This window comes from Coenobita brevimanus, chromosome 65 (assembly GCF_032717465.1).
Source record: "Coenobita brevimanus isolate Jiangsu-jjx chromosome 65, ASM3271746v2, whole genome shotgun sequence".
Classification (NCBI taxonomy): Eukaryota; Metazoa; Arthropoda; class Malacostraca; order Decapoda; family Coenobitidae; genus Coenobita; species Coenobita brevimanus.
The window spans coordinates 38,555,404-38,569,918 of NC_137018.1; the positions used below are offsets into that span (position 1 = coordinate 38,555,404).

At 43.9% G+C, this 14,515-nt stretch overlaps 1 protein-coding gene and 1 pseudogene across 1 annotated transcript in view; both read right to left on the bottom strand.

Annotated features, from left to right (window-relative positions):
- LOC145405068 (uncharacterized) overlaps positions 1-13,376 on the bottom strand; it is a 457,223-nt gene extending 443,847 nt beyond the window's left edge. The window contains exons 1-2 of the mRNA XM_080276570.1: positions 13,241-13,376; positions 8,838-8,962 (exon numbers count right to left, since the gene is read on the bottom strand). Coding sequence (XP_080132696.1) covers positions 8,838-8,939 — 102 coding nt within the window. The 5' untranslated portion in view covers positions 8,940-8,962; positions 13,241-13,376. The remainder of the gene's footprint in view (positions 1-8,837; positions 8,963-13,240) is intronic.
- LOC145404816 (DNA-directed RNA polymerase II subunit RPB11 pseudogene) lies at positions 11,642-11,909 on the bottom strand (annotated as a pseudogene).
- Positions 13,377-14,515: the final 1,139 nt, after the last annotated feature.

The following is a 14,515-nucleotide window of genomic DNA, read 5'->3' on the forward strand; positions in this document are numbered from 1 at the left end:
TGACGAAGGGGCAGGCGAAGGGGTGCTATGAGACTCCCCACGGATTCCAGTACTACGCTGTGGTAATCTTCTCCCTTTCACCAGGGAACGCTCTCCCTTTCGTGCATTAAGACTACCAAAAGATGCGGACAGGGCAAGGTGAACGCCTGCCCACAGTTTGAGACTACGACCGTAAAACTCCATGCAAGCCTTTCACAGCCACCACACATCCATATTTTAGGGTTGGGACTAAAACTCCATGAAAGCCTTTCACAGCCACCAGGCTCTGACCTCTGCTTTTTATCTAGGCTTTCACAACACCAGCCACTTTCCTTACCAGTGTCACTCTACCATTCACTTTTTTAAACATTTACCTCTCTTTTCTATCACTACACCCAGGTACTTAAACTCTCACCAATTCAAGTCTCTCTCTCTCTCTCTCTCTCTCTCTCTCTCTCTCTCTCTCCATTCATTGTAATATCCTGCTGGGAATCAACTTCTTTCTTCAGCAATCATCACTTTACTATTTTTACATGTACTTTCCGTCATGAATTCGCCACATTGTGTTTTTATACATATTCATGACATTATATTGTTATGGGAATGCAAGATGCATTAGTGAAAAACCCAGAAATATTTATTCAGCTAACTGTCTCGCCAGTGCTCCAATCGAGATTGTTTTCAAAACATTCGTTATTGTTTCACTAGCGATTGTTTTTATGCACGCCCTTGGCGCATTACTGAGTGATACTTTTGTGTATTTATTGTTCTTCTGCCTTGCCTCCTTGGTTGTTAAGCTAAGCCACGCCCATTTCCAGTGATCATGTATTGCTTTGTGGCTGGTGAGTGAACATTAGTCACATGGTGTAGTGCTGCCACGGGAGGAGGATCTCAAGAACAGTACAGAGCAGTGAAGACCCCATCTTGCAGCTTATCACCCAGGTTCTAGCAGTTCTATAACCCCCGCATCCCTCCAATGAATTGGTGATCAGCAACAATGGCCGTCATGAGTAATGCCCTGTGCAGTGGCCTGAGTAGCAGAGCCACCCAGTTTCTTCGCAGCCATGACTCCATTTTCTCCACTGGCCAGTATTTTCTTTCTGTGTTTTCTAGGCTTAAGAGTATTAGCTAGTTGTCTGATCTGAGTGGGTGATTACTCATTTAATTAGGAACATAAGAATTCATTTTGTTTGTAATTAATAAATTCAGTTCTTTTCTCTGGGCCTGATTAAACATAAGAATCGTATTTCATTTCTTTATATTGTGCTTACTTTAGTTTGCTACTCTCAGTCTGCACAAACTTCTTATATTAATCATGACTGGTAGTCAAGCAAGTTCAATCATATTAATTCATAAATCTGTTTGCCCCAGCCAGGAGTCAGCACTTGCAAGAATCTGTCTTTATTAGTATTAGTTATCAACTGTCTGGGGTAAGGACACTTTCTCAGAGGCCAACAGTATCAACAATTCAGCATTCATGAGTGATTAGTCTCCATTGTGTACTGTTGAGAAAGTTTATGAAATTCTCATCTTTAGAGAATCGGCGAAGTAGGCAGGCATAAAGTGAAAATTTACTACTTTATTTCATAAGTCGATAGCCCTTGTGTCAATGGTGACGTTCCTTTTTCTCCCATAACTACGCAGTGGAGATATACAGTAATCTCTTTAATATCTGGATGCCTAGTAACCAGACACCCCAATGTCCGGACATTTTGGGACCGGCCTTCAGAACCCAAAAATGGTCAAAAAACATAAAAGCAAGAAAATAAAAAATTAAAAAAAATAAAAATCCGAATTTTCTTCAACTGTAACTTGAACTTGGTGCGCAGCGCTGACCAGCTGTGTTCTGTCACACAGTTCTGCCGACGTCCGGCAGGGTGGCACTGCCTCCTCCCCATTTCCCGCCTACCCATCGTTAACGCTCCCCAACACGGCCGCCCATGTGCTCGCTTTTGTGGTGGTGCCCTACCTTCTGCAGGCCCTGTTGTTCCTCTGCTGCCTCTTACTTGTGTGTGTGATGATGGCACCGCCTGCCGAGAAGAGGAAAAGAGTGGTTCTGACTCTGGAGAAGAAGAGGGAGATATTGGAGAAGGTGGACGCAGGATGGTCAACGTCTTGCCTCTTCTGTGAATTCAACCTGGCCCGCTCTACCTTGTTTGATATCAAGAAATCCCCAGACAAACTCACTCAGTACATGGCTGACCTCGCACTGAAGACCAAATGCAACGTGGAGAGGAAGGTTATGTACACTCCCCGGTTTGCACCAATCGACTGCTCCATGCTAATTTGGTACCAACAACAACGTGCTGCTGGTGTGCTGGTGCGTGGTATGGAGTTGAAGGCTGCCATAAGAAGTTCGCAAGGTTACACGATACCCCAGACTTCAAGGCATCCAAGGGTTGGCTCTTCGCTTTCAAGTTACGCCATGGACTTTCCAACCGTATGGTTCATGGCGAAGCTCTGGACGCCAACGAGGAGGGAGCAGAGGAGTTTTGGCAGAAAGTGAAGGGCCTGATCGACAGGGAGGGCCTCACTCTCAGTCAAGTCTACAATGATGATGAAACTGGTCTATTCTATCGCTCACTGCAAACGAACACTCTAGCAGAGGAGACAGAATGGCATGTACCTGGCTGCAAGTTTTGCAAGCAACGGATATCTCCCTTGTGTTGTGCCAGTGCTGCCGGCATGCACCGGTTCAAGTCTGTTATTGCTGGTCGTGCAAAGCAGCCTCGGCGTGTTCATGAGGTGATGGATGTCCTTCCTGTCATGTAGTACCATTCTGTGAAGGCTTGGTTCACAGTCAAGATCTTCAAAGATGGTTTCATCAGCACTTCGTCAAGGAGGTCATCCATTACAAGACGAACACACTGGGAACCCCGTGCGACCAGGTAAAGGCCCTCCTTCTTCTGGACAATGCACCTGGGCATCAGTCCAACAAGGAGATGGTGGCTGAGAATGGCTGCATTAGGTGCAGGTTTTTGCCACCCTATTTGACTGCTCTCATCCAACCAATGGACCAAGGAGTGATCATGGCAATGAAAAGGTTGTACCATCGGATGCTCCTGGACGAGGTGATGGTTGTTCTCGAAGCCAAGGATAAGCGCAGGGAGGGACAGGACACGCGAGGCCAGTGGACTGTGGAAAATATTCACCGCTAAAACATCAAGTCAGCCATCTACAACTGGGCCAGTGCATGGAGAGAAGTCTGTGTCAAGACTCTGGAAAGTGGTTGGTCTCGTCTGCTTCTCGGAGCCAATGTGGTGCACAACTTTCTAGGTTTTAATGTGGATGGCTTCCATGCACGTCTTTGTGCTGCTGACGATGACGTTGATGTGGACGAAGTGCGTGAGTGGTTGGATGATGACGAGGGCAATCCTGGGTATCATATCATGTCTGATATCGAGATCGTATCTTCAGTTGCCGCTACAAGTACCCAGCTTGAAGATTCCGACGAGGACAGCGAGGATGATGCGGACTCCTCTCAGCGCGCCACTACTCCAGCCACCCCCAAGCTAAGTGCACTCCGAGAGCACGTCAAGTTCGTCCTTGACTACATAGAACACCCGGACTGCGACAGGGAGATGGGGCCCCTGGGACTTGCGGAGGAAGTGCGCACTTTCAGGCAGCGCATCAACAATCGCCATTCCTTGTCAATCAACCACTGACAGTTTCTTCAGGCGCGTGACCACCGCTGTGCCCAGCCCTGGCTCCACATTGCTGCCTCCCCAAGACAGGCCTTCCACCTTCGAGCCACAGCCCTGCAAATTGACCACAGTGGAGTCGCCACTGGATGTGAGTTTGCGCCTATCTTCAGAGTCATCTGCAGTACGTAGTCCATCACCATGTTCCAGCAATGCGCTCCTTGCCACTTGCAACACTTACTTTCAGACACTGACAGTGAACAAACATAAAAAGCAAGCCACTAGACCACATGGGAATTTATAGTGTTGTGCAGTGTAACGAACATAATGTAAGGTGCTAAGAAATTATAATTAAGAGTGCAAAGGATTAAGTGCGGAGTGCTACTGTACAGTGGAAAGTTTCAAGTGCAAGAGCAAGTAAGAAAAGAATGTGCAATGTTCAGAAGTCATAGTGCAAAGGCTTAAGTGCAGAGTGCAACAGTGGTGAGTTTCAAGTAGAGCGCAAGTGAGAAAAGAATGCACAGAGTTAAGAAATTAGAATTCAGAGTGCAAAGGATTAAGTGCAGTGCAACACTTGATTACTGTAGGTGCTTCAGGTGCACCTTATTACTGTCAGAGTCTGAGAGGAGGCGTGTAATTTATCGCAACGGCCACAGACGTGTTGTAAGTACCCTGGATACTCCTAAATATTTTCCACACTCACCTCTATATCCTCATTCTCTGGTTCTTTTTCATTTACTTCATGCTTTCTGTCCCTTATTTGTGTGAAGAGGGTCTTAAATTGGTGCTATGCATGTCCGGTAGGGAGTTATGTAGGTGGTTTTCTAAGTAAGGCTGGGTTAGGGTCCATAAGTACCAGTCCAGGAGGCAGGGTCCCAGTATCTGAACGATCCCACTTCCCGGACATGCCTTTGCCTGTATTACATCGGATATTGGAGAGACTACTGTATTCAATGTATTTCTTTTCCCAATGTGACAACTGATGACTTGTTAGCAGTTTATTCATATTTCACTTCCCCCCTTGACACTTTCAAAGCATGACTCTCACAGGCATATATAAAACACCGCACCAGTCATATCAAGCTCTTGTCCGATATTTTCAAGCAGCACTCCATCATCTGCATACAGTGGGATCGCACAGTATGCAAGTGGATGGGCGGTCCTGGTCCTCGCGCACTGTGAGTACATAATTTTATGGGAAAAATTACATATGGGCAGTACCCCCTCATACATTGACATTTTTTAACTCTTAGAGACATAATCAAAGGGAAAATTTTTCAGACATATAATACAGATGTAGGTACAATAACAAAAATACGGTCAGTCACTTTAACAACAGTAGACAACAGGCCTGATGGACTTAAATAAAAAGGGTCCTGAGGTGCGGCAACACAGCGTGCCCCTGCTGCCCCACTCACACCATGTGTGTTTAACTGTTGTCAGTATTGTATTATTCCAGGTTTTGATGTAGAAATTTAGAGGCTGTTGAATGTTATATCTCTTCCAGAATGCAGCATCAGTCATTATGGTGGGGGCTGCAGGTATGCCAGGTGAAGCAGGTGAGTCTGGTGGGGCAGTGGAAGGCTTGAACGGGGTGGTCTTCTTCCACAGAAGCTAGGTGGCTTTAGGCCAGGGAGAGGGACTACTGTTGTGCTTCTTCCATCCATCCATCATCCAATCCTATGTTGCCCTATGAGGAGCACAGGAACCCAGGGCTAGGTATGTTGGTCCTGACATTTAAAATGAGAGTGACCAGCCTCACTCATCCCTGAGTGGCACTATGTCAGCAATAAACCCCAACCACCCCTTGGATATAAACCTAAACAGGCTCAATCTGATTGAAGCACCTTAATTACACACTAAACCACCTGGTGCCATAATTTGGTTATATGGTTACCATCCAGTGTTGTAAATGGTTTCCTGGTGTACAGCAAACCATTTGGCTTGTCACTCAGTGTACAGCCACCCATAGGCAGAAGGAACAGGAAAGAATGAAGGAAAGAAAGACAGAAGAGGGAGTGTAAAGTCACCCGTATGCAGAAGGATGAGTATGAATGAAAGAAAGAAAGAGAAACAGAAGAGGAAGGAAGGAAGGAAGGAAGAGAAGAGAGGGAAGACATGTGGGAGCAGCACTACATCGAGTGAGTGGATGGTGAGCACCCCCACCTACCACTAATGATACAGATTGAATTCCTTATCTAAGATGCCTATAGAAACAGGCAGCTTCTTTTGGCTGCAGACATTGACAATGAGGGTGCCTTTGATTAAGTATCTAATAAAGCCATCCTGTACAAATTGGGCAAACTGGGGGTGACTGGTCATGTTTTATCCTGGCTGAGGAGCTTATTACCTGAAAGAACATTTACAGTTTCGGTGGACTTCTTTACTGTCAACAGTGGCTGCCCGATGTGGTGCACCTCAAGGATCTGTGTTGCTCCCCTTGCTTTTCAATGTGATTTTATCTGATCTCCCTGGCCCCTATACACAAACATGCTAGTGTATGCCGATGACATTACCCTTGTGTGTTCTGCTGACTCCCTACATATGGCACACCACCTCCAGACTGTGGTTGATGGGCTTTTGCCTAGGTGTCAAACTGGGGCTTCCGTCTCAATGCACAGATGAGTGCACTTATGTGTTTCACTCATAAGACTTGACTTCCAGGCATCCCCACAATTACAATGGGGATGGAGCAGCTTCCATTTCGGATTCATCATAATTTTCCGGGACTGCATTTTAATGACCCTATTCTTAGCTGGTTGGGACACAAGGATTACATTCAAACATCTTGTTTCAAGGGGCTGGATTTAATGAAATGCATAGCAGGTAAATGCTAGGGTGCTCACTGGGATGTGCTGCTTAGGTTTTATATGGCCTTTAAAAATGGCAAGATCAAATAAGGCACTTCAGTTTATGGATCGGCATCAGAGAGGACACTGAAGAATCTGGATGTCATCCATAAAGCTGCTTTATTTATTGTCCTGGGTGCATTTTGTTAGTTGCCAATGACATCTATGCTGGCAGGGTTAGGACTGCTGCCATTGGCAAGAGGTCATGAGATCCTGGATTGTAAATGGCTCAAGATTTCATATTATGAATCCCAGCATCCTCTGGCCGATCTGATGTTCTCCCTGAGGCCCCAGTTTGGCTTTTACATCACCGGCAACCCTTTTTGGTACATAGCCTTTGTATATACAAGTCCTTGGGGTTGCAGCCGCCTCAGTCAATGCCTACAGCAGCTATGCCACTAGTTCCCCCTCGGCTGGATATATCCAACTCCCTTTGTTCATTCATGGGTGATAACTTTAGGAAATCTTGAGGTGCTCCCTTCGCACAGCCCTCCTTTTGGACATGGATGATTCCTAATATATGGGATATTTTAAGACCTACACAGATGGGTCATGCAACCCGAGTCCCGTGACATCAGTCACTGTATATTAAGATCCTTCCTTGTGTCAGACATGGGGGCTCGTGGTCCAACACTGCACTCTCACGGTGGAGCAATTTGCCATATACCAGACACTGCTGTTTATTAGAATGCATTTATCTCCCCAGTGTGTGGTTATATATGTGGACTCATAGGCCTCCACACATTTAGTATGATTAGACCATCTGGCCTCTCACAGACAGTTGGTATTTGGGATACAAGAACTGCTGCTTCACTTTACTCATCACAATGGACTGTAATTCTGCAGTGGATACCCTCAAACATGTGCATCTGGTGCAACAATACTGATGACAAGGCGGCTTCTTTGGCTCATTCACGTGGAGAGCTGGTGTAGTGGAGCCAGACACATCATCCTTGATGGATTCAGTCAAATATACAAGCAGAGTGTTATGGGAAAGGGAACCTGGAATGTATCTTCCTGGTACAACACTGCCAATATACTCTGGATTCCTCCCCTAACCCATGGGCTAGACATAAGCTAAGGTACGCTGATGTGGCACTGACTCGCCCACGCATTGGACACACTGCTCTTGCCTGTCACTTAAGGAGGCTGAATTTGGTGGACAGCCTTGCATATAGGCTAACAGGTGTGGACAAGAGGAAATCATTGCCCATGTTCTACTGGTCTGTCCCCGCAAATATATGATGAGGTGTATCTCGAGGGATAAACTGGGCATCTGGAGAGTGACAGTTCACCATGGAAACTCTCCTTGGCAATTTGGATCTGGATACACCTGTGTGGGCATGGGTTATCAAACTCCACTGAATTTTCTTCAGTCTACAGGCCTCATACCCAGGATCTGAGCCATTGTCTGACAACTTGCTTCTATGATGGTAGGACGAAAACGGTCACCTCTGACTGATGCGCCCTTCAAATCTACAAGACAAGACAACACCACATACGCAAGAGGGACATGATTTCCAGGTCACAAGTTTTAGTGTTTCAAACAAAAACATTATCATTTCACTTAATAACATACACTGCACTGTTTGTTATGAAGCTTTATTGTTATTTGGCAATAGCAATGGTGTTTCATTGGCCTTCCACGCATGAAATGGAGTGGAAGAAAGACGATCACAGCGAATGTACACACTAGATAGCCATCTTGGCTCAAAAAGCTGACTGTGAGGAGGAATCCTGTTATGTAGGGGACATGTTATGTGCTGGAGATCTGTGGCTAGGGTAAGGAATGGCTGGAAGAAATTCAGGGAGCTGTTGCCTCTCCTAACACCGAGATGGCTCTCTCTCCGTGCTAAGGGAGCCACGTATACTGCATGTGTCAGGAGTGTAATGCTGTACATTACATTAGTCAGACCTGGGCAGTAAAGGAAATGGACATTTGTTGGCTCAAATGTACAAAGATGATAACAATCAAATGGATGTGTTGTGCGTCCTTGAATGCGAGACCTGGGAGGTTAGAATTGCAACTGAAGATTTAAGAAGAAAGATGGAATCTTGAATGTATTACTGCTGTGATGGGAAGAAACAGCATGAGATGGTTTGAGCACACTGAAAGAATCAAGGAGACTATTAGGTGTGGAAGGTGAGGGGTATGAGTGTCAAGGGGCAGGGCTGCAAGAGGCAGACCAAAAAAAAGACATGGAACAAGGTCATAGAGTGTAACCTCAGGGACGTGGGACTGAATAGCAAGGCTGCCAGAGATCAAGCAGTAAGGAGAACCACCATTAGGTGACCAGGGCCGACAGATGCAAGTATGTCAGACTTTTTAAGCAAAACTAAAAATAATTAAACAAACCACTAACATTACCTCTTGCATCAGTGCAGGAAAATCATAATGCTGTGAAATCACCTTGGCTAGTGCAGCCTGCACATCAGACAGTTCTTGCCCCACAAAACCTTGCTTCATCATATTCAATATACCATAGCTGACATCTGAAAGAGACAACATATGCATGAGAAATAAAGACAATATTATGCCTTCACTCAATTACGGAAATGTCAAGTAAATTATATCCTGTCTGCTATTACCTACTGATTGTTGTGTAGCTTTTATACTATCGTGTAATTTTGTACAAGGAGTACTACAAAGAGGAACAATCTTATACTAATGCCATTTATTTCCTTGCACAGCAATTATTGATAATTCCTCTTGGTCAGTCAGTAATATAGCAGCTTTATCAGCATGTTTGCTCAGACTGATCACATTATTACTTCACTGTAAACTGTAGCCAGAGTTACATTAACACCCATTATAGCCTTCCCAAAACTTTTAAAATACATTTTCTACTAAACACACACACACACACACACACACACACACACACACACACTGAAAGTTCTCCAATCCGACCATCAACAATCTGAATGTCCCTATTCCAAATTTTTCAAGGTGAAATTTTGAATTTGGGGGGACTTCTTTCAAAATTTTCTGGGCTTTATCTGGCTTGGACTTGGATGTACAGTACATGCCTGCAACTATTCATCTACACCTCTATGCATTTCTGGTGAATCAAACAATAACCCATATCATTTTAAGTGTTTATTTAATGATCATGTACATACTGTATTTCTAATGTTTTCAAAGGTCCCTCCTAACAGTCAGAATAATCCACTAGTCCGAAAGACCTTCAGTCCCCTGCAATTTGGATTATATATGTGTGTGTGTGTGTGTGTTTGTGTGTGTGTGTGTGTGTATATATACTGGTATGTAAATATATATATATATATATATATATATACTGTATAAATATATACAGTATATATGAGGCGCTGAGTTCATTACCGGGCTAAGCGCCAAAATGACCGCCAAGCACCAACAAGTAGCTAAACCATCCCTCTATAAGTTGGAAGTAAAAAAGTGCTAAGAAACAACCTACAAAGGGGTCAAAATCCTGGTTAAGTAAACATGTGTGTTGCACTGTCGCGCCACGCAACAAAAAAAACCAGTCTGGTTACGCACTAGTGCTCAAGGCGGGCAACTGGGTCCAGAATTCTGCCAGATGTATGGTCACTTTTCCTACGAGTTCAGCCTTTCCTATGTTCCTCATGTCGACTCCCCGTGGTGTTGAAGTGATTGTGAGAGCATTACCAGGCTATATCCCAGCCCCTTTCTTTCCCCCCCTTGAAGCTGGCCAATCAGATAGTCAGGTTGCATTGCAGCTAGCCAATAAGCTGACACCTGACACTACTCCCACCAACAGCTGTAGTGCATAGTAACTTGCTGCTTTCTCATTATTATCATTATAATATTTTTTAACCATTATTACTATTATTATTATTGCCATTGTGTTTGTGAAGTTACTGGTACTCATGGCAGTTTTTTATTTTTTTTAAACTCAGGTTACGGGTTCATTTTTTTATCATTCAGGTTACAGGTGTTTCTAATAATGTCCTCATACACTGAATGCTGACTTACTTTTATATTATTATCAGCAATATAATAATTTATTATGTTTTTCTTGATATTTGTGATGTGGTTCGTGTTTATTGGTTAAAAACTCCGAGAAAAACATGCACAAAATTTCCAACCTTTCAACTGCTATTATTGTGAAAATAATAATACGTATGTCATAGAACTTTGATTTTATTCCACAGTATGACACTCTTGGGACATTATGCTAATATATTACTGACATCTTATGATGTATTTCTGTAGTTATTAGTAGGATAAAAATATTTCCTTGGCCAAACGGTCCAGCAGTGAGGGGCAAAATTTTACTTCTTCACACAATATCATCATGATTAATGACAGATAGTGCAAAACGGAGGTTATTGCAATAAAGAAAATACCATAAGCTACACTGAAAAAAAAAAAACACATCAAAATAACACAAGCGATTACCGAGATATCAAAGTTTTGAAGACGCCAGACTTTAAACGCATTTTCTGGCGTTTTGTAGTTTTAGCGCTTAACCCAGTAATGAACTCAGCCCCTCACACACACACACACATATATATATATATATATATATATATATATATATATATATATATATTCATTCATTCATTCATTGCCAGACGCCATGTATCCCAAACGGGGTGGCCAAGGGCTTAGAGTTGATTGTTTTACAGGGAGGGGCACTAATCCTCCACCAACCCCACTTGACACGTAGGGATGCCAACAGCATCTGGTGTTCCCAGGCGGTCACCCATCCAAGTACTAACCAGACCCATATATATATATATATATATATATATATATATATCTATTGCCAGACACCATAATCCCTTAAGGGGTGGCCATTTGACTTTGAGTTATTTGTTTTAAGGGGAGGGGCACTAACCCTCCACCAACCCACTTGTTCACACGTAGGGAGCACGTATGGTTTGGTTATATGGTTACCACCCAGCGTTGTAAATGGTTTCTTGGCTTACAGGAAACCATTTGGCTTGTCACTCAATGTAAAGCCACCTGTAAAGGAAAGAAAAACAATAAGAAGTGACAGGAAAGATGCGAGAAATAGGAAGAGAGGAGGGGAGGCACAGAAAAAGAATGATAAGGCTAAGGAAAAAGTAGGCAGCACTACATCAAGTGAGTGGATGATGGTCGCCATATATATATATATATATATATATATATATATATATATATATATATATATGGGGGTACTGTATTCAATGAAAAGCATGAAATGAGTTTAAAGATGATAATAAATTACAAGGATTAGTCAAAGCCCTCCTTCTTTTCTCTGATGGCCTCTCTGAAGCGCTCCTCAAGCAGAGAAAGCTCTGAGATGAGATCAGTTATGGCGTTCATGAAGGCATCATGGGGAGTGTAACTGGCATCAGATGTCTGGATCCTGAGGACAACCTTGTGCTCCAGAGGGTGGGGGTTCTTGTATCCAGCAAACATGACATTGGGATCCTTGAGTAACTGCATATATATATATATATATATATATATATATATATATTATATAATGTATACTGTGTAACTTTCAGGGTGCCACCAGGAAGCATTCTTGGTCCACTAAATATTTTTGTGAATATCTCAATTGTATAGTAATTTACATGCTGATGACAATGTACCTCTTGCATCTGGAAAGGACCCAAAAGTAATATCAGACACTTGATCCAAAAACCTTGATTCCTGTCAAAAATGGTCTGCAGACAAAGGATTATCATTGCATATGAGGAAAACAGAATCCATATTACTGGTACTGTATTTGGTTCAAAAAGGAAATAAGAGAGGCAGAATGTTAAGCTCTGATGCACGACACCTAGCATTATGGGTTAGGAAGTGTGTACAATCTTCCATGCAGCAGCCAAAGACTGAAACAGTTTGCTTCACAGTATTAAAGCAAGCAGATGCCTTTATTCTTTCACGAAAAATCTGAAAAGATACTTTCAACATGCAGCCTCTGTCCAGGGCACTTGAAATTTTTGTACTACCAGACACTTCAAAGTCAATGTTAGTTTTAAGTATAATACCAACAAACTAATACTCTTTCTAATATTCTTGTGTTTGCAAATTAAAATAAGTTAAGCTATTACCTTTAAAATAAGACTAACTAGCCTACACCCCCTTGCCCCCAGCTAATCCTGATTACAAAAGGACCCCAATGGCAATACATTACAGCATCCTCACTGGGTTATCCTTAGTTGGTTTAAAAAATGGCTCGTACTTATAAACACCTGTTAAATGTAAAATGTGCCAATCTGTATGAGCCTTACCAAATAAACCATCATTACACCCTTTATGGAATTATGACATCTGGCTATAACTAGGTACTGTTTCCTTAAAAAAAAAAAAAAAAAAAAAAAAAGTGGTGTGCATGATAGGTGGAAATGGATGCCATAGATCCGTTAAATACTACACAAGGACTTCAGGCTTCATATGATGCATGAAGTCCTAGCGTAGTCAACTCGGCTACTTGGTTGAGGCCTAAAAATTCAAGCTACTCAGCCCACGTGTACAAACTCAGGTACTAAGCTGACACCTAAAAAATTAAGCTAATCAGTTTCCTGTAAGACAAGAAACCATTTACAGCACTGGGTGATAACCATATAACCAAACCATATGTGTCAACAAGTGGGTTGGTGGAGGGTTAGTGCCCCTCCCTGTAAAACAAATAACTCAGAGTCAAATGGCCATCCCTTACGGGATCATGGCGTCTGGCAATAGATAGATAGATAGCTGACATCAAACATTTAACCAGTGTATGATTCTTTACGAAAGAGGCGCGGCGATTCCACCTATAAGAAACTCACGATTTCAAGTAATTCTGGCACATCAGCAACGCAGATAGTTAACTGTTCCATTGTGACTGCAAGAAGTGATCGGTAACAGACCAAAATATACCTATTTTAGGGTATTTAAGGAAGCTGTCAGGTCACCCGGGCCTACGTTTACCAAAGTCTTCTTCTTCTTCTTCTTCTGGGTGTAGAGGGCAACGGTCGAGGACACGACCCACTGCCCTTCCTCAACCGATGGTGCAGTGCCTTAGGTCAGACGGGTGAGCTGCCCCGACGATCGCAGGAATCTACACAGCAGGCGCATGACTTGCAGACGTGTATCAGGGTCACCGGAGCCACCAAGTAATAGAGGGAGGGAGAGGTGGGAGTATCCAAGGGTAGCCAAGTGTTCTTGGAGGGCCACCCGGTAGGAGTGAAATCTGGGACACCACAAGAGGAAGTGTTCAACAGACTCCTCGGCACGGGGACACAAGGGACACCACGGGGAATCTACCAAACCTAGACGGTGTAGGTGCCCATTCAGGCCGGTATGGCCAATACGCAGGCGGGTGAGTGCCACGTCCAGCTGGAGGCAGGGATGGCGGGCCCAGGGGTGGATTGCAGCATCAGCACGGACGAGTCCTTGAGAGGTTGCGTCTAGCTCAAGAGAAAGGGACTGCTCCCAAAGAGATGTACAGGCTTGTCGGATAATGAGAGAGGAGAGCAACGGGATCCGGATCGAGGTAAGTGAGATATTGGGAGTGGTGGGCTTGCTGAGCTGCATGATCCACAATTTCGTTGCCACGAATGCCTACATGCGAAGGAACCCACTGAAGGTGTACAGTCCAGGGGGGGGAGGCAAAATATAAAAGGAGGGAGTGAATCGCACGGACTAGTCGCACATGAGAGGATGGCGGACTGGACAGGAGGAGGTGTAAAGATGACAGGGAATCAATGTAAAGCACTATTGGTTGAGGTGGCAAGTGGCGTTTGACAAAAGTCAGGGCTTGGAGGATGGCATATAATTCTGTAGTGAGGACAGAGTGTGGTCCAGATAGGGTCCAGGTCTGGAAAAGAGAGGTCTTCGAAGTACACTGCTGAGGCGTAGGAGGCAGGAGGGGAGTTTTAACCATCAGTAAAGATTCTGAAGAAGCCTCCATAGAGAGAGGTATCCATAAGGTGGAAAATTTGGTTGGCCAACAAAGCATCAGAGGACTTCCGAAATGGGACAGGGAGGTCTGGGGACACCATGGGGGAGAGGTCAAACCACGGAGGGACAGGTGGGATGGAGAGAGTGGGGGAGGAAGATGG